At 44.0% G+C, this 19,511-nt stretch overlaps 4 protein-coding genes across 4 annotated transcripts; all 4 read left to right on the forward strand.

The window, feature by feature from the left end:
- Window positions 1–497: 497 nt before the first annotated feature.
- oser1 (oxidative stress responsive serine rich 1) lies at window positions 498–3,794 on the forward strand. Its single transcript, XM_014470059.2, has 4 exons — window positions 498–820; window positions 1,964–2,073; window positions 2,311–2,430; window positions 2,712–3,794. The coding sequence occupies exons 2-4, from the start codon at window positions 1,997–1,999 to the stop codon at window positions 3,535–3,537; spliced, it is 1,023 nt and encodes a 340-aa protein (XP_014325545.1). The 5' UTR covers window positions 498–820; window positions 1,964–1,996; the 3' UTR covers window positions 3,538–3,794.
- Window positions 3,795–4,639: 845 nt separating this feature from the next.
- manf (mesencephalic astrocyte derived neurotrophic factor) lies at window positions 4,640–8,796 on the forward strand. Its single transcript, XM_005802506.3, has 4 exons — window positions 4,640–4,866; window positions 6,590–6,711; window positions 8,000–8,141; window positions 8,226–8,796. The coding sequence occupies exons 1-4, from the start codon at window positions 4,779–4,781 to the stop codon at window positions 8,408–8,410; spliced, it is 537 nt and encodes a 178-aa protein (XP_005802563.1). The 5' UTR covers window positions 4,640–4,778; the 3' UTR covers window positions 8,411–8,796.
- Window positions 8,797–9,922: 1,126 nt separating this feature from the next.
- On the forward strand, window positions 9,923–13,377 carry rbm15b (RNA binding motif protein 15B). Its single transcript, XM_023330081.1, has one exon. The coding sequence runs from the start codon at window positions 10,241–10,243 to the stop codon at window positions 12,710–12,712; it is 2,472 nt and encodes an 823-aa protein (XP_023185849.1). The 5' UTR covers window positions 9,923–10,240; the 3' UTR covers window positions 12,713–13,377.
- A 1,832-nt stretch (window positions 13,378–15,209) lies between these two features.
- LOC111607903 (nuclear factor 7, brain-like) lies at window positions 15,210–19,322 on the forward strand. The gene is made up of 2 exons (XM_023330079.1): window positions 15,210–15,316; window positions 16,607–19,322. The coding sequence occupies exon 2, from the start codon at window positions 16,624–16,626 to the stop codon at window positions 18,013–18,015; it is 1,392 nt and encodes a 463-aa protein (XP_023185847.1). The 5' UTR covers window positions 15,210–15,316; window positions 16,607–16,623; the 3' UTR covers window positions 18,016–19,322.
- Window positions 19,323–19,511: the final 189 nt, after the last annotated feature.

Here is a 19,511-nt window from a genome sequence, read left to right on the forward strand (position 1 = left end):
CTGAAGGATAGTTTGTAATATTTTTGACTGACATATAATCAGACAATACTGTGGTATTTGTCAAGAAACCTTCAAAATATTACACAAAAGTGATGCTTTTATGAATACTCAATAGAATAATGAAATAACTAAAATAATTGTTAGCTGCAGCCATTGCTTAAGTTTAAGTGAAGTACAGATTGAAAGATAGAATAATTAATATATTCTGTACTTTATTCATCAATGTTACAATAGCTTCAATTTTGATTAAATTGATAAAACTAAATATATTTTAAACATAAAATAGGCACCTGTAGAGCTCCATATAGTTGTTTTTATTCCAGGTGTATAAATGTAGGATAATAAAACAGAGAACACGATAATAACAGTACAGGGTAAAACAAACAGGATGAATAAAATATTTTTAATACTAATTAATAAATAAGGTTTAAAATCCAAGCACATTTTAACGGCACTAGGGGACTTCCATACAGCTCGTCGGGTTGGTTTCTGGGCTAGTGACGTCAGTTGTTGCAGAGTCACTGCAGACGGTTCGACTGTAAACAAGACGCTTCTGACGGAGAAAAGTCCCGATCCGGTTCGAAAACCCCGAATATTTGGCTGCTGCAGATATTTAGTGCTGGTGTCGGTCCATTAGCGGCTCTGTAGAACCTGCTCCGGGTTTTGAGTCTGCCGTGTTTTTTTTTTGTTTTTTTTTTGGATTGTGTTTTGGCGGAGACAGAGCTAGCATTAGCTTCTGCCCTTTAGCCTCTTTGGAACCAGCCAGAATTTTCTGGACTCTTCTGGACTTGTGCTTGGCGTGGCCCGGACAACCTGAGCCGTGAGTGCTGGGGGTTCTACCCGTCTATCAATTCAGAATTTGAAGCTGTTCAGAACCGCAGAGGTTCCGTCTAGTCAGCTGCTTCATTAGCATGCTAACAGGGGCGCTAAAGTTAGCCAAACTAAAGCACATTTCACAGATTTAGACAACATTTGATCAGATCTAACTACCTATACTAGTCGGTCCGGGACTGAATTATTTTGCATTTTTTAATAGATTCTTTAAATCCTAATTATTGTTTAGAGAAACTTTTAGTTCAAGTATGAAAGCACAAAAAAATTCAGTTTAAAAGACCAGGGATGTTGCTTCAACAGTGGCACCTTCAGCTTCAGCAAATATTATAAAGAACTAAAGAATGTTATTAATTATAAATAAAAGAGGTGGATTACATTGTCTTATAATCTTATCACAATATTTGTTAATATTTATTGAAAATAACAATAAAACTTCCCATAGAACAAATGTTATCCATCCTCTTCTGTTAAACCTAAAAACATAAAAAATGTGTTTCAGTAGATATTTATCAGAAATGATAAGTTGTCTTTTCTTTTAAAGGCTGGATCACCTTAGTGGCTCTGAACAAGTTTTATTCAGTGGAACTGAGAGGAAAATGTTTCCAACAGTGACCTGGATCATTCAGATCAAGATTGAAATATTACACAATTTACTTTAAGCATAAAGTAGAATTTTGGAAATGTATTCTATTTGGGGGAAAAAAGACAAAAAAACTTTAAGGCCTTGTTATTCAGATTTTAAATCTGAAAACCTTGAAATATTTTAAACCATTTTTTAAAGAAAGCTTTTAAAATGTTTTATTGTACAGATTAAAACTCAGACCAGATTGGGTAAAGTGGTAAAATCTCTAAGATTTTAGAAAATCTTAAACTGACAATAGTCCGTTGTCATAGTAACAGCCATAGCAACTGCTCCCAGTGAGAGGAAAAAGAAGACTGGAATATAATAATCAGCTAAACAGCGCCGCCATGTGGTGGGCGAATCATAACTTATATGATGGGTTCAAGGGTCACGGTTGAGAAAGTGGAAGTGTTTAGTCGTTGTGGGATTAAAGCCGAGCGGGTCGAGGATTCGGTCCCAGTAGAAAGTGAACGTGTGAAAAGTTTTGACGAGGCTTTTGTGTTGCAGCTGGGGGGCTGGTCGGAGCAGCCTCCTCCCACCATGGAGGCAGGAGGGAAAGACTGCGAGGAGGAGACGCTGCAGACGGCCTTCAAGAAGCTCAGGGTCGACGCTGAGAGGTAGGCGACCTTTGACCCTGGAGTGTGATGTTGTTACTTTAGTTTCAGGTTTTTCGTCTCGGCTTTTCCTAAATGGATCAGGAAAACCAGCGGAGGCTCCTGATTGGTTCCTGCTGATGAATCCCTCATCCAATCTGGATCAGAACCGGATGTGAAAATTAGTTTTTGCTTTAATGTTCCTCTCTGCAGTCTGTGGAAACATTTCGGATCAAGACAATTTCTCTTCTGTTTGTCCAGTTTGTCCGGAATTGAGAGCGTTTCTGATTCGTTGACGCCCAGAGCGCCGGCCCGGGTCGGTTTGGACGCCGCCAGCGGAGCGAAGGCCAAACTCAGCAACTCCAAGGACACCTGGCACTGGTAGGTGGACCCGGCCTGGACCTGCAGCCCAGTCTGGGTTCTGCTGGATCAGAGAAGATCAGGAAGTTTCTCACCATCTCAACTCAGAGCTTCTATGAAGCTGCAGTTTGTAATCTTTCTAAAAATATGTTTTCTACATATTTGTTAATTTGTTAATAGCTGATGTGACAGTTTAATATGAGACGGATAATCCAATGAGCTCTTCTATCATTTGAACTAATCCATCTGATCAGAACCAGAACCGGCAGATATTTCCATCCTTCCCGTCTTTTCTCCTTCAGCTGCACGAGAAAAACCTCCAGAGGAACGTCATCGCGGAGCCAGCGCCGCCGGCGGTCGAAGTCGCCCATCCTACACCCGCCCAGGTTCACCTACTGCAGCAGCGCCTCCTCGCCTCTGGCGCCCCCTGGTGGCGGCCTGAAGCAGCAGCGACTGGCCGTGTCGGACCCGGCAGCCGATGATGTTCCGGTCCAGGCAGAGCGGCGTTGCTCCGCCATGCCGGGCCGCTGCTCACCTGTTCTTTTCGGAGTCAGTCCGAGTTATGAGACCCGGGTGGGGGGGGTGGGCCCGTCGCCAGAGGTTGCTACGGCAGCTACGCCCCCACGGTGGGAAGGCGGGCACTCCGGAGAGGAAAAGGTTTCCCCTGATGGAGCCTCGGCGCCGCTGAGGTCCGATGCCGCAGATTTCCGGGCTCTATCCGAGCTGCACTGCACGGAGGGAACGCAGCCCCCCTGCTGCTGCTGCCATCGCGGTGCTGCTGCCGGCTCACAGGACGGCGCCGAGGTTGAAGCCGGATCCGGCTGCAGCTGCAGGCAGCAAGGGCCCGGCTGGAACGGCGTGGAGGTTTACTCCTTCACAGGGCTGCGCAGCGTCCAGCAGGATGAGGCCAGAACTCTTAGCGGCAGCTCCGCCCCCTGCGCCGCATCGCCGCTGGGGTCCGGCAGCAGCACCGCATCGCCGCTGGCGTCCGGCTCTCCCCGGTCCTGCTCGGAACAGGCGCGCGCCTACGTCGATGACATCACGATAGAGGACCTCTCCGGCTACATGGAGTACTACCTCTACATCCCCAAGAAGATGTCGCACATGGCGGAGATGATGTACACCTAGACCTTCAGCAGTCACAGAGGAGAGGTTTGGGTTAGATTAAAGCTGTTTTAATCTGGATTATAATCCCTTCAGACTGACTGGATCGCGCCACAGCCGAGCGTCTCTGTAGGTTTCATCTGGTTTCTGTGTCTTCTGTCAATCACTCTGTTTTCCAAATTTCAAGTTTACAAATGAAGTTGCCAAAACTCGCAGGAGTTTTAATCCCAGCTGGGATTCTGTCTGTGGTTCCTGGGTGAATAAAGAAGCTGAATGATCCACTGGGAATGTTGTTGTTTTTCTTCATAAAATAATCTGTTGATTTCAGGATTACCTGAGACTTTACAGTTAAATCTCTCGACACAGCACCGCCTCTTCCTGCAGGTTCAGTAGGATTCTTACACCTGAAGGTCAGAGTTCAAATGTTCCTCTAAAACAGCAGAAAGTAGTCCGGATCACTGGACTCTTTCATAGCCTCAGCTCAGAAGTTGTGGAATTATTTCTTCACTTTTATCCAACACTAAAGACCAGGAAGTCCTGAGTGCAGATTAAACCTGATATGAAGTATAAGAGTAACACTCCATAATTTGATTGTGATTTTACATCATTTAACATCTGAAATATGTTTTAAAATCATAAAAATATCAGAACTGTTTACAGTTATTTTCAGCCATAACTGTAAAATTTAAATGTCTGCACAATTTCCCAGTTTGGTCTGGTTGCCTTTCTACTTAAAATGATTCACGACTGAGTGTATGTAGTAAAATTATACAAATAAATGTAAAAAAAAAATTTTTAATATATTTATCAAGAATAAATAAGAGCACTCAGCTCGTTGCTCCTTTCTGTCGCTTCACTATAACAGGTTTTATCTCAGCTAATTTAATCTGGTTATAGGCATGTTTATCTCAAAGAGTGTGTCTGCTTTTCATTCTCAAAGTGGGTTTAAAATGTCTTTTTATTTATGTATTTTTTTCCTCCTCTAGGGAGATCCTGTCATTGTAACAACACTGTGTCGCTGTGGACCAATCAGACCACGACAACTGGACGTTGTCCCCGGAAAGTGGCGCCGCGATCCAATCAGAGGAAAGTGCGTGTAGGTTTGTGGATGCTTTGACCAATCAAGAGGCGTGTGTGGAGAGCTGACACTCTACCAGTTTTACCGGCGTCCGTCAGCTCCGAAGCGGCGGAGACTCATGAGTTCAGATTGTCGGTCTCCAACAGCGGTTCCACGGACGTCCTTCTGACTTTATTGAAGCCGAAAAATGTTGCGTTTGAGCGGGTGGTCAGTGGCTCTGGCCCTCGCCCTCTTATCGGGACCTGTTGAAGGCCTGAAGGAAGGAGAATGTGAAGGTAGGACGAGACGCTAGCTGCTGTTAGCAATGGCTAAACCAGCTTTGAGCTCCAGAAACTTTCCACCAGCAGAGAAAATGATTCAAACTTTACCCGATTTGTTGGTTTTTGAGATGTTTGACTAAATCCTAGATTTGTGTGTTCACGTTTTTCTTGATCAAAGAGGAGAAATCAACACCTTCCTAAGTGATGTTATCTGAACGAAGTTTGGTGACGAAATGCACCATTAAATCCAGGAGGAAATCTTAATCCCCCCCACCACATTTTTCAACGTGTTCATCGCAGGCATGAAGGTTTATGGTTTTCAAAGAAAATTATAAATGGGATAGAGGACGAAAAGTAAAAAGAATTAAGCAAATAAAGTAAAAATAGTTTAATAGTTAAGATCTTCCCCTACTTTAACGGAAGGCTGGTAATAGGTCTGAAATTATAGCCAATAATTTACAAATCAGTCAGTGAATGCATCACCAACTGAGCTGCCATGTTTCTGAGGTTTAGATGTGAACATTGCGTTCTGGGAGTGGATGTTGGAACTGTACTGGTTTAAGAACAGAGATGGAGCTGCTGATCCCTCCTGCTGACCCATTAAAGATCACAGAACCAGAACTGGATCAATGCATCATCAGGTGGATGGTCATTTCAAGGCCACTGTACCAGGATGAGAAGATTAGATGCTTTTGGACAAAGTTTTGCTGCAAGGCTCAGGATCCAACGGTTCTACAGAACTCTCTTGCAGCAGAATCTGATCCAGGATATCTGAAATGTTCTGGACAAATCCAGAACCTGATGGACCAGCAATTAAGCGAATCCGTCTCTGGCCTGGAGGAACGAGAACCTCCTGATTTCTGCTGAAATCAGGAGGTTTAACTTCATGTTAGTGCTCCTGATTATAAATAGTTAGTTAGCATTTTAGTAGCATTTTAAAAATGTTTCTGCATGATGCAAAGATGATCAGAAGTAAAATAATCGGGGGAAACGTTCAGAATTGACCCAAAGTCTGAAAACACACCTAAAAATGATCTTTTTTATTATTGTTATTAATAACTAAACCAGCTTACTAGCTCTTGCTGCATTAAAGTGTATTCAGTCGATTTAAAACCATAATCTATGGAACAAAGTTTGGAGGAAGATGTGACTAAAGTGATTAGCTTTTATAATATGACCCAAAAATGTTCTGAAAACCTTCATGTTGATCAGATTGTTTCAGTTGAGAAAATTTCCCCAATCAGAGGGAAAAATATGAGTGAAATCAGTTGGTTCTGCAGTGAACTTGTCTGCAGGCAGATTTTATTCAAATGGATTAAAACTTTCAGGGTTTGGATCTTTTTCCAGCCTGGGAAAACCTTAATGCTGTTTCCTGAAAACATTAAATCAGGGCTGCCCAAAGTCGGTCCTGGAGGCCCGGCATCCTGCATGTTTTAGTTCTCTCCCTGGTTTAACGCACCTGGACCAAATGATGGCTCGTTAAAAGGTCAAAAAGAACATTGACTTGCTGAAAAGGTTGTTACCACCAGGGAGAAAACGAAAACGTGCAAGATGCACCCCTGCATTAAAGAAATGTCAAATCATAAGTGTTATTATATTGATAAAAACCAGGTCGTTTTAGTCCAATATTCCTGACTAATCTTCGTAGTTTTCCAGGGATAATCCTAATCTCAGTCTTAGGTTCTGGACTCGTCAGTATTCTCTTAGACTGACCGTGTTCATCTCCCGTCTGTTCCAGTGTGCGTCTCCTTCCTGGGGAAGTTTTACGAGTCGCTGAAGGACTCCAACGCCAACAGCGCCGATATTGAGAAGGAGCTGCTGAAGAGCTGCAGTGACACCAAAGGAAAAGAGAACAGATTTGTGAGTAAATTGCTGATCAGGGAGTTACAGTAGCTGTCAGATGTCTGTCTTCAGGTTCTGTTTTTAGATCAGTGTCAAACTCATTTTCATTTTGGGCCACATCAGCATCATAAAAGTTCTTACAGGGCTGGTTGTGCCAGATTGTATTGATGAAACCCATTATTAACAGTTAAATACGTAGGGATACACCAGTAAGAAAATTTGGGCCAATAACTAATATTTAGCGATTATTTACATACATATATATATTTATACCATTTTGACACCTTAGGAAAAAAGACCAGAAACAAAAGGCAACAAGATGAAAATAAATTTTGGCTGATATCGGCCCAAGACAGATATTATGTTAAAAAATGTCTAATATTGGCCGATACTGATGTTAGTGCCGATATATTGTGCATCACTATAAATATTAATCAATTGCTGTCTCTGCAGTCGATGAGTTCTTCTTAAAATCAATGACTGATCATCTTTTCTGATGTTCAGAAAAGATGATCAGTGACTTGGAGATTGTTGTGTTTTTTTTATTAGATGCACTGATTTTCTACTGCTAATTATAAATATGTGCTAGGAACTTTGCAGTATTTAAACAAAATTTCTCTTCAAATAATATTAATCAGAATGGAAATTATTGAGCTCACTTAACTGTATTATGAAAATAGTTGATAACTGCTTGAAATATTCTTTATCTACTGTACATCCGTGTTTTTCAGAGAGGTTCCCACCAGGGGGCGCTGTGGGAGCCTCAAAATGTTGGAGGGATGAGAAAAAACATGAATAAAAAATTAAACCCCAACTTTTTAATCTTAAATGTTTTTTTCTGTTTTTCGAAATAAAATAATTTAAATGTTATTTCTGACATTCATATCAAAGAAACAAAATATGAGAATTGTGGGAATAAAGAAAAATTTGTGTTAAAACAAATGACATATTTTCTTATAAAAAGAGAGTATTGCAACAAAGTTGTATTATCTGGTAGTCATAATATTATCTGATAAAATGTTTCCACCACAGAACACACAGCCATTTAAATGAGTCTGTAGTTTTGCTAAATGTAATGATTATTGAATAGTAAATTTAAAAGAAAATTCTAAAATCTGTTTATGTATTTTGTAACATCCTCTGTGGGTTTGCCAACGGGGTCAGAGGTTAAAAGTTTTGGACCTCCTTCTCTAGAGGGCCACATACGATGCTTTGGCTGGCCGGATTTGGCTTCAGTTTGACGCCTGTGGTTTAGATGTTGGAACATGTTCTGATCCGATCTCTCCCATCTCATCCACCTGTCCAGTGTTACTACATCGGTGCGACGAGCGACGCCGCCACAAAGATGATAAACGAAGTGTCCAAACCGCTCAGCTACCACGTCCCGGTGGACAAGATCTGTGAGAAGCTCAAGAAGAAGGACAGTCAGATCTGCGAGCTGAGATACGGTAAGCTGGGTTCTGTTCGGGCGGGTCGGTTCTGTCCGGGCGGGTCGGTTCTGTCGTACTTCATGTCTGTTTGTCGTCCTGCAGACAAGCAGCTGGACCTGACCACGGTGGACCTGAAGAAGCTGAAAGTCAAGGACCTGAAGAAGATTCTGGATGAGTGGGGCGAGTCGTGCAAAGGCTGCGCCGAAAAGTCAGACTTCATCCGCAAAATAACCGAGCTCATGCCCAAGTACGCGCCTGCAGCCGCCAAGGCACGGACAGACCTGTAGAGGCGGGGACACTGACTCTGGGCAGACAGGAAGTCCTGCCAGGAGGAGGAAGAGCACGTCTCGGTCTGCTCTGCAGGCTCAGAGTTTCTACTGTACTTTAAACTGAAGTTCCTGCTCCTCCAATCCTTTCACAATAAGAGCCTGAGTTTGTTTGCATCTCAGAATCCCCGACCACCAGCAGCTCACCTTCATCATCCTGGAGTCAGCTCAGCCCCAACACGTTTCTGATTCTGAGCAGTGCCCCCTGCTGACTGTTTACAAGACTGCACACCTGAATTAAAACCTGGTTCTGACTTGTAGGACGATTCGGACTCACTCCACTGGTTCTTACCTTGGCTGGTTCTGTTCCAATTGAACCAGTCAGACCATTAAACACATTGAGTCACTTCCTGTCTCCTCCGCTTCGTTATTTACGAGTTTCTTCTTGGATTAAAACCACCATCACTGCCAACAGCTATACAGCCCAACATATTTTATTTTGAAAGGGCGTTCAGACTAACATTCAGACAGGAAGTAAACAGAACATAAAGTGACCCGTTTATGGTTTGTATTCCTGGTTCCGTTAAATTTTTTATTTTTTTATTTTCTTTGTTTAACCAGGTAAACCCCGTTGAGATCTAGATCTCATTTTCAAGAGGGACCTGAGCAAAAGTCTGCAACACACAGCAGCCTGGTCACAAAATCAAACTAATTAATACATATGCACAAGTGTAAAACAACAGAAAACAATTTAAAAGCAGTGACTGTTTAATAGAATCTTGTTGCCTGTCCAACTCTTTTTTTAGGTGATTTTCTGTATGTATTAAAGGTTTTTCCAAACTTTGTTGTTTTGACTTTATGTGAATAAAATGATCTGGTTCTGCTCTCTGGCTTCCCTCCTTCAGAACCTCTAATTCCTGAGTTTTAAACCTGGTTCTATGGTTCTGAAGATATACTGAACAGATGACAGTATATCTATGCAGCTCTTCATTTCTGCAGCTCGTTTTTTTATTTAAGAATTAAAATCATCTTTGGGAGAATGTTTCAGTTTAAGAATTTGACGTTCCAGAAACATTTAAGCACCAGTAACAATATAAAAAGTGGACATTAAGCCAGAAAACAGCATAAATGTTAAGATTTAAATTTTCATTTCAGATATTAATTAAAATCCTTTCCTGCAGCTCATTGCATTTCCTTTCCAAAGCTCCAGGTGATGATTTGTCTCATTTTTCTGCAAACATCTTTACCTGTTCATTGGGATCGACCAGTCCAGCAAAAACTTTTTGTTTTACGTTTTGTATTTTATGCTCTGAAATTTTTAGTTATGTCTCAAATATACTGCTATAAGTTTTAAATCTTGACTCATTCTGCGCCTGAAATCATTTCCCAGCTCTTGGCAGCTAAAGACTCACGTAAAACGCAAACAAAGTCTAATATAATTTAAAAGATCTTCAGAAAGATTCAAAGACAGTTTTTTTTTTTCATTCAAATTTAGCAGAAATGTGTCAGTTTCTAATCAAAATCGACAAATGTTTTGAAATTAAATCGTAACGTCATGACGTCAGCTGCCTTTGCGTCACCGCGCCCTCCGTCCTCCTCAGGGAACGCGCACATTCCTATTGTCCAAGATGGCGGCCCTGGTGCAGCTCCTGTGATGCTGAAATGTTTCCCATCGTTTCTAACCGTTTCTACCGTAAATGTGCCAAAAATCAGCGGCCGCCCTGGAAGCGCGTCTCTCCCTGAAGCCGTCCCCAGCCGCCTCGTCTCCACGAACACTCCAGGAAACCGCTCCGAGCGCCGAATTCCCGCTGCACGGCACCGAAAAGTTTGGGCTCCATCCTTCGGTGAAAGATGAAGAGGCAGGCCGGGAGAGAGAGCAGCCCGTCCCGAGCTATCGCTAAGCGGATACGGGAAAGGGAGCGGGAGAGCGCCCGCAGAGAGGAGCTGCCCCCGCCGCCTCTGGCTCTGCTGCTGGCGGAGAGCCGGAGCTATCACCGCCGTAGCCGCAGCAGGGAGCGGGAGAAGCCGCGGCTCAGAGAGGAGCGGGCGGCCGCCCTGGAGCTCCACCACCGACATGAACTCAGCCTGCTCGGCCGCCCGCCGCTGCGCTCCGCCGAGCCGCCCGCCGCCAGGCCCGGGACGCTGGAGTACAAGACGCTGCTCATCAGCAACCTGGGCTCGCAGGTGTCGGACGAGGACGTGGAGGACGCGCTGTTCCACGAATTCAAAAAGTTCGGGGACGTGAGCGTGAAGCTGTCCCACACCCCGGAGCTGGGCCGGATCGCCTACGTGAATTTTCGCCACCCGGAGGACGCTAAGGAGGCCCGGCACGCCAAGTCATCCCGCCTGGTTCTGGGTGAGCGCCAGCTGAAGATAGAGCCCATGTACGTGAGGAGGCGGAGTGTGACCCCGCCGGACGTCGGGTTCCTCCCGCTGCATGCGCCGTACCCCTACCGGCAGCGCTCCCTGTCCCCGCCCGGGCCCGCCGTCAACAGCCTGCGGGAGCTGCGGGCCCGGCAGTACGCCCTGGAGAGCCTGGCGCTGACCCGGGACCGGGACCGGCTGCTGGATTACTATGGGATGCTGGATGAGAGGGGGCGACCCTTCGGGTTCCCCCCCATGCCCGTGGTGGAGGACCTAAAGCCGGAGGACGACCAGAGGGCCACCAGCAACCTGTTCATCGGGAACCTGGACGGGAACGTGACGGAGGCGGAGCTCCGGCGGGGCTTTGATAAGTACGGCATCATTGAGGATGTGGTGATCAAACGCCCGGCCCGCGGCCAGGGCGGGGCTTATGCCTTCGTGAAGTTCCAGAACCTGGACATGGCCCACCGGGCCAAGGTGGCCATGCAAGGCCGGCTGATCGGCGGGAACCCCATAAAGATCGGCTACGGCAAGGCGAATCCCACCACCCGGCTGTGGGTGGGTGGCCTGGGCCCTGGGAACTCTCTGACCGCCCTGGCCCGGGAGTTTGACCGCTTCGGCAGCATCAGGAACATCGACTATGTGAAAGGGGACAACTTTGCCTACATTCAGTATGAAAGCCTGGACGCCGCCCAGGCCGCCTGCACCCAGATGAGGGGCTTCCCCCTGGGGGGCCCGGAGCACCGTCTCCGGGTGGACTTCGCCAAGGTGGAGGAGAGCCCCTCCCGGCCCTTCCCTCCTGGGTACCAGCCTCCCATTGCTCTCTCCGCCCACTACGACCTCCTGGGGGAGGCGTACAGCCGCCACCGCAGCCTGGAGAGGGAACTGCGGGGCGGCCGGGAGCGTTCCCCGCCCCCCCAAAGCCTCCTCTCTCTTAGGGATCGAGGCCTGCTGGAGAGAGACTTTCCCAGCAGCCCCACACGCAGCCTGGAGCGGCGGGCCGGAGGGGTGGAGGCCTTCGGGCGGAGCGGACGGGCGGCGCGGAGCCGCAGCAAGAGCCGAGAGCGGTGGCTGAAGGAGCGGGAGGAGAGGCGGCCCCGCAGGAGGAGCCGCAGCCTGTCTGCCGACAAGCCGCCAGAGGAGAAGGAGCGTGGGAGGTCGCGGGTTCGCGGTCCAGGAGGGGCTGTGTCTCCTGATGCCAGCCCAGACCGGGCGCGGGTTCGCGCCCCTGACTCCACCACGGAGCCGCGGGACCACTCCCCCGACAGCGGCGCTGGACGACACTCCGCCATCAACGAAGAAGAGCTTCCTGCCGGCCGCCACCACAGCAAGCGGTCCTCCAGCGACCACCTGAACAACCACCACCACCGTGCCGAGGCGGCCGGCGCCGCCTCGCCCACCGCGGACGCCCCCACCTCCCCCAGCACGCTGTCAGAGTTCGCCCAGGGCGCCCTGTCCAGGCTGTGGCGCGGCTTCTTTGCCCTGAAGAACAGCAGCTTCCCCACAGACCTGTTCCTGCTGGAGGGCGGCGCCGCCTACTTCCACACGGTGATGAAGGACAGCCTGAAGCTGCAGAGCCAGCCCAGCCAGCTGAAGATCGCCCAGCGGCTGCGCATGGACCAGGCCCGGCTGGACGAAGTGGCGCGCCGCATCAAGCTGGGCCGCCCGGACGGCTTCGCCATCCTGCTGGCCCTGCAGGGGCCCGTGGACCGCCAGGCGCCGGGGCTGGAGCCGGGCCTGCAGGTTCGCCTGCTGCGCCACCTGGTCACCTACCTGCGAAACAAAGAGGCGGCGGGCGTGGTGAGCCTGCCGGCCGCCAAGGAGGGCGCCCCGGGCGCCATGCTGTACGCCTTCCCGCCCGGGGAGTTCTCGCAGCAGTTCCTGCAGGCGGCCAAGAGGACTGTGGGTAATCTGGAGGAGGAGCACATGGTCATTGTGATTGTCAACGACACTAACTGACTCCCAGGGCTTCCTCCATGTTGTTCAGTGTTTGGTTCAGTTTAAAAGAATTCCAGCCAGTTACACTACATGTTCCTCAGCGACCCGGCGGGATGAAGACGGCCCGAAGGAACCTTTAGAAACACTTAAACTGGTTTTGCTCCAGGAAGCTGGAAAACACGACACTAATAGCTTCTTACTTTATCCGGTTTTATTCATCCTGGAAACTCGCAAGATGTTTGAACTTGAAGCTAATCCTTTCCTGTTTTTATTTGGTGTTCCTCCTCTTCCTCGCTGTGTTCTGGTGTTCTTAGCATTCCAGTCCATTCTCCCAGCATGCACCAGGAGAGAAACCCTACCCATCTACGTTGAAACTTCCTGTTGATCCGTTTTGAGTCTTGCTTGTTTGGGATCGTTTTTTAAACTCCCAGCAGGGCCTCCGTGTTTCCATCTGTTCTGGTTTTATTAGCGACCTGCAGATTTATGAAGCAGAAAAAAACTTTTTGACCCCAAAACTTTCAGCAAATTAAAAGCTCAAGAAGCAAATTGGACATTTTTATGGGAATGAGTCAGAGATATGAGCAGATCAGGATGAATGATGGTCACTAACGATTTGCATTTTAAAAAGAGGAATATTTGATGTTTTATTGTTTCATCTTAAAACTGAACATGTTTCTGAAATAAAACCAGAGTTTTTACAGCTGAAGCCTCATTTCTGCATTTGAAACTAATTGGAATGAATTAAAGCCGAGGTTTTAAACTCATTTTCTTTTTCAGACACATCAAGAGCAACAATGCCACTATTTCAATTAAATATGAAATGTATTTTCATCTTCATGCAATCTGTTATTATACAGACAACACTGCTGATTTGATTTGATAATTTTTAAAAACTCAAGTCTACAGGGCCACAAAAAATCTTCTGGCGGGCTGAATTTGGCCCATGAGCCGTGAGTTTGACATGTGATTTAACGTATTAAGAGGTAAAACTAAAAGTTAAGGAATGAGCTCAGAAGTTTAAAAAAAATAATAATCAGATTGTTTAATGTACAAAATTTGCTAAATGCTTAAGTACTGTTAAAAAATTGAAAACTTTATTACAAAAAATTGTTTTGGACTAAATTAATGAAGAAAATGTCATTAATTTGGTCCAAAATTAATGACATTTTGTTCAAAAACAGTTTTTTTCTTAATAAAATAAAAATAAATCGAGGAAGATATTAGGGAAAATATGAAGGAAAAAATTACCTGCGACTCGTTGCTGTCAAACAAAATAAATAATCCACTGAAGAATAAACATTTCTGTTAAAAAACTCAGAAATTAATTTCACACTTACCAGAAAAATGTGGATATTTTCTGTCAGGAATTACAAGAAATGTAATTTTCCTCGATATTCTGACAAAACATCTAAACTATCTAAAATAAAAACCTCATCCGGGTTGTAGAGAAGATATTTTCCTAATAATGTCTGGAGTTTTTTCCTTAAAAATGACTGACTCCATAATAACAAAATTATTTAGTTTTAATATGATACATTTCTTGAATTACTATTAATTAATGCACTTGAATCCTTTTACCTTTAGTCTTGGAAAATTGTGGTTTTCTTACCACTTAAGACTAAATTACAAATTTTTCTTGTGAAAATGTTAACTTTTTTATTTAAATTTTCTCCTTCATGGATAATTATCTATTTTCAGACCTAATTCCACGTCATATTCGTGGTCATATTTGCTGTATTAGGTCATATTCGGGTTGAATAGCCAATAGTTAAAGGTAAAGGTAATTTTATTTATATAGCACATTTTCAGCTTGTGTTGCCTTGTACAAATATTAGTGCAGTTGTACTATAAAACACAGACATGAGGGAATTTATCACACACGGTAGGTGGCGGTAAATGCATCTTAAGGTGGTTTGTCATCCGCCATTGAGACTCAAAAGAAGAAGAAGAAGCTAGACGGCGATTAAAATAAATAAAAATGAGGTAAAGTATATTATTAAAATGTATATCAAGAAGAAATGGCAAAAATAGTGGGATAGAGGAGGCAATGCTAGGTTTTATGATAGCATCCAAAGAAAAGTTGGGGAATTAAGGAAATGTAATAGAATTTAAAAAGAAGAAGATGTTATATCTAGAATAAGATTTGGACATACAGGATTAAATAGTACTCTTAAAATAATTAATAAGCATAGTACAGGTTGTTGCAACTATTGTGGACAATTAGAAACAGTCCAACATATTTTTTTTATAATGTAATAAATATGTTCAGGAAAGAGAGGTGTTACTTAGAGATTTAAGTGGGAATAAAAATAAATGAGATATTAGGGAATTGTTTCAGAGATCATCTGGGGATGTAGATTTTAGCAGTATTGTTTGTTTTCTAAGAAGAACTGGGCATTATGGGGAGATTACAATAGGTAAACGTCTGATCCATACTCCAATCCGGAAGGTGGCGGTAAAGCACCTATAAGTTGTTTGCCAACCGCCATAAAAATAAAAAGAAGAAGAAGAAGAAAAATTTAAAAAGAAGAAGAAGAAGCACAAGATACACGGCGTGTTTAGATTTTTGCCAACCGCCAATAAAACATCAACAAAAAGAAAAACTGGCGGTGAAGGAGCGTCGAGGTTTGTAGCCTTTATTTATGAACGTTTGTTGTTAAAAGTTTTGCCGTTGTCCGGCTGCTATTATAGCTTTTAGTGAAGATTATAAGTTGTAGTCTGAATACAACTGAGCGGCTCTGCTTTAGTTTTTTAACCTCCAGCTCGTCCTGCTGTTTCTCTGGACGGTTGAGTTTGTTTGCTGAAGTTTTGATCGAGTTTTAACTCGGAGATACAAGCGAAGCTAAACTGACCTGGTTGCTAACAGCAGGTTTTTGGTTTTTCATCTTTTTTGTTCATTTGTTTTTACTAACAAAAACGACAGTGGGTTTTATTTACATTTTATTTGTTCAGTTATTTTTGTTGGCCGTAGATATAAAAACAGATTTTATCAGCTGACATTTTAGACAAATTATCTTAAAAGATAAAATAAGGAAAACAAATATTTTCCTTAAATCTATATGAAATATTTTAAAACCTGTATGAAAAGCCCCAGATCAGAACAACAAAGTGGATTTTGACATGGAAAAAAAGAATAAATACAAATAATTGAGACTGAAAATACTACGCCAACAAAATAGTGTGAGAAAAAAAGCAGAAAAGATTAAAGTGTTAAATTAAACTATTAACATATCGCTATGAAGATTGAGTTTTTGTGTTATTACAACATTCATGCACTTCCTTCAAATACATTTTGGTCACTTCAAAAATTTTAAAATGTGGGGGATTTTTATTATTACTTTTTTTTTTTTTAAAGAAGGGCATTTGTGAATAAAAAATGACCAAGAATAACTATAATTTGACTGTTCAGCCCTTGTTGGAAGACCAGATCTTAAAGTTAAATGGATTTCTCATACAAATATTTGTAAAATAATTATTTTGTTTTATCAATAGCCATCTGTTGTTCCACATTGGGACTGAATGGTGAAAAATATTGCTTAAGAATAAATGTATTTTATTTTACAACCCAATAATTAAAAAAAAAAAGAATCTTACTAGGAAAATTATACCAGAGATTTACATATTTTGTTTTAATGACATTTGCAACCACTTCAGCTTGAGTCACTGGATCAAAATCAATCATATTTGATCTGTCCTCCTATCAAAATTTTACTACATACATTTTTCTAATAAAATGCAGCTGTTTGTCCAAATGAATGAAGGATTAATTAAATTAGCCATTTTCTTAAAAACCTTAGTTGTTCAGAGTGATAACTGACTTTACAGAGTAAGAAAAGACACATTTTCTATATTATGCTAAGTTTTTGCAGAGGAACCAAGCCTCCTCCTTAAACATTTTCTCTGCTGCTGTTTCAGCTTCACTCAGAGACAAAATGGCTTCCAGATCAGAGGAGGATCTCTGCTGTCCAGTCTGCCAGGACATCTTTGTTGACCCGGTTGTTCTGTCATGCAGTCACAGTTTCTGTAAGGAATGTCTGAAGAACTCCTGGAGAGCAAGACCTGGACGTTCATGTCCTGTTTGTAGGAAAAGATCTGACAGAGAAGATCCTCCAGTTAGTCTGACTCTGAAGAGACTCTGTGAATCATTCTTACAGCAAAAATTCCAAAATGCTTCAGAGAGTCTCTGCTGTCTGCACTCTGAGAAACTCAAACTCTTCTGTCTGGACCATCAGCAGCCAGTTTGTCTCATTTGCAGAGATTCAGAAAAACACACAAACCACAGATTCAGGCCCATCGATGAAGCTGCTCAGCAACACAAGAAGAAACTTCAGGAAACTCTGAAACCTTTGAAGAAGAAACTGGAGTTGAAGAAGAAAGTTAAAGAGGAGTTTGATCAGACAGCAGAACACAGGAAGGTCCAGGCCCGACACACAGAGAGGCAGATTGTTGAGCAGTTTAAGAAGCTTCATCAGTTTCTAGCAGAGGAAGAGGAGGCCAGGCTGGCTGCACTGAGGGAGGAAGAGAAGCAGAAGAGAGGGATGATGAAGGAGAAGATGGAGGCTCTGAGCAGAGAGATAGCAGCTCTTTCAGACACAGTCAGAGCCACAGAGGAGGAGCTGAGAGCTGCAGACGTCTCATTCCTGCACAACTACAAGGCTGCAGTGGAAAGAGTCCAGCGCTGCCCCCTGCTGGAGGATCCACAGCTGCCCTCAGGAGCTCTGATAGACCAGGCCAAACATCTGGGCAACCTGGCCTTCAACATCTGGAGCAACATGAAGAACATGGTGACCTACACTCCTCTGGTTCTGGACCCAAACACGGCTGGGTCAAGACTCTTCCTGTCTGACGATTTGACCAGTGGGACGTTTGGAGAGAAACAGCAGCTTCCTGATAATCCAGAGAGGTTTGGACCAGAGTGGTCCGTCCTCAGCTCTGAGGGCTTTAACTCAGGGAACCACAGCTGGGATGTCGATGTTGGAGACAGTCAGTATTGGTTGCTGGGTGTGTTAGTAGAGTCTGCCCAGAGGAAGGGGAAGATACAGTCTGGATTTTGGGTCATACAGTTCTATAGAGGTAAATATTCAGCACGGATTACAGCAGCTCCTCTCTCAGATCTACCAGTCCAGAAGAAACTCCAGAGGATCAGAGTGAATCTGGACTGGGACGGAGGAAAGCTGTCGTTCTCTGATCTGGATACTAACACACACATACACACCTTCACACACACCTTCACTGACAAGATGTTTCCATGTTTTGTCTCTGCCAACGTCAAAATCCTATCCATGGAGATCTCAGTGAAAAAACAGCATCTCTGTCCAAGTTAAACCTTGATGAGATTTAAACTCTGGTTTTAGACAGGAAACTGGAGGTGATCTGACTGATCATCTGGTTGTTTTCAGCTCAGCTTCAGATCTGCTTCGTAAGCCAGAAACTGAATGTGACATAAAGTGGATGATGTGAAGCTTAGACTGGCACTGACTCTGCAGGATCAGTTTGTCTCATACCGTCATCCAGAAAACATTTCAAAATGGTTGGCAAGAAATCCAAGGGTAAACATCTAAAATACATTCATCCAGGTTTGATTAAACGGAGAACTCAATATGTCAGATGCCTCTGAGAACATTTTGAAGAAACTCTGAGCCATCCACTCATTGCTGTGATGAACAGCCTGCATGTACCGGACTGAGGTGACATGGAGAAATACGGAGCTGATGGCACTCTGGCACCGTCCTGGATGTCTGCCGTACCGTAACCATTAGACAGAAATGTCTGGTTCACCCAGAAATATGGACAACCCTGACCATCCTCTGCAGGATGAGAAAACAGGATCTTCAGTCAGAGACTTCTTCTCATTCGCTGTAACACAGACTGCTACAAGAGCTTTCCTACCAACAGCCTTCACCATCCTCAGTAACTCTTGGAAGAACCTGAATTAACGATCTACAACAACATTTCATTTCCTTTTGGGATTAATAAAGTGTATGTGAATTTGCTTTAGCAAACATTTCTCTTGATATAACTGAGGCGCAGCTTTCAGTCCCAACCACCAGACGGCTCTTCTAGCCAGTCAAACTGAGGGTGGCGATGGGAAAACTGTGATTCAGATCCAGCAGTTGCTTTGTGTGCCGTTCAATGTCTGACTGAACATGGACCAGAGATATGTAAACGGGAAGACACTAAGAATGTAGATGAAGAGATAAAGGACACATTTTGCTGGTTTTGGATGGAGGAGATGGTTAGTTACAGTAAACCCTTTGGGAGCTCAGGTGGAGCGTGTTTCCATCCAGAACATCTTACTTTTTGCCAGGAACAACAGCCATGGCAGAAATCCTGCAACGACCAATCAACCTGACCATTCCTTCACCCAGTCTTTGTACGTGTCTGACGTCAACATCTCTGCAGACCCCACACATGCTGGACACAAGCTCCTTAGACTTTTAGCTTCTGGGTGGCGTCACAAAGACAGTTTCTTCCACCAGATTGTCCCTCTGATTGACACTTAATAGTGACCAACTTCTCTAGTCAATACTATGAATATTTGCATTTCTTCAGCCTTGTCTTCTTCTTCTGTAACAGTACTGTATAGAAGAATAATTCATACATATCTATGTACTAAATAGAGGAATAAAACTTTTTCTGATCAGTCATTGACAGATGTGTGAATTGGGCGTGGTCTGTGTGAGGTACTGCTGTCCTAAACAGAGCTGGAGAGAGGAAACAAGAAAGTAGATTTAAATAAATAAAGGTAAAAAGACAACTCAAGTGCTGATAACATCTGATTTAACTAGTGAAAAATTATGTAATAAATAAAGCAGAAAAT

Source organism: Xiphophorus maculatus, unplaced genomic scaffold, assembly GCF_002775205.1.
Source record: "Xiphophorus maculatus strain JP 163 A unplaced genomic scaffold, X_maculatus-5.0-male Unplaced_Scaffold_BN000175F, whole genome shotgun sequence".
Taxonomy (NCBI): Eukaryota; Metazoa; Chordata; class Actinopteri; order Cyprinodontiformes; family Poeciliidae; genus Xiphophorus; species Xiphophorus maculatus.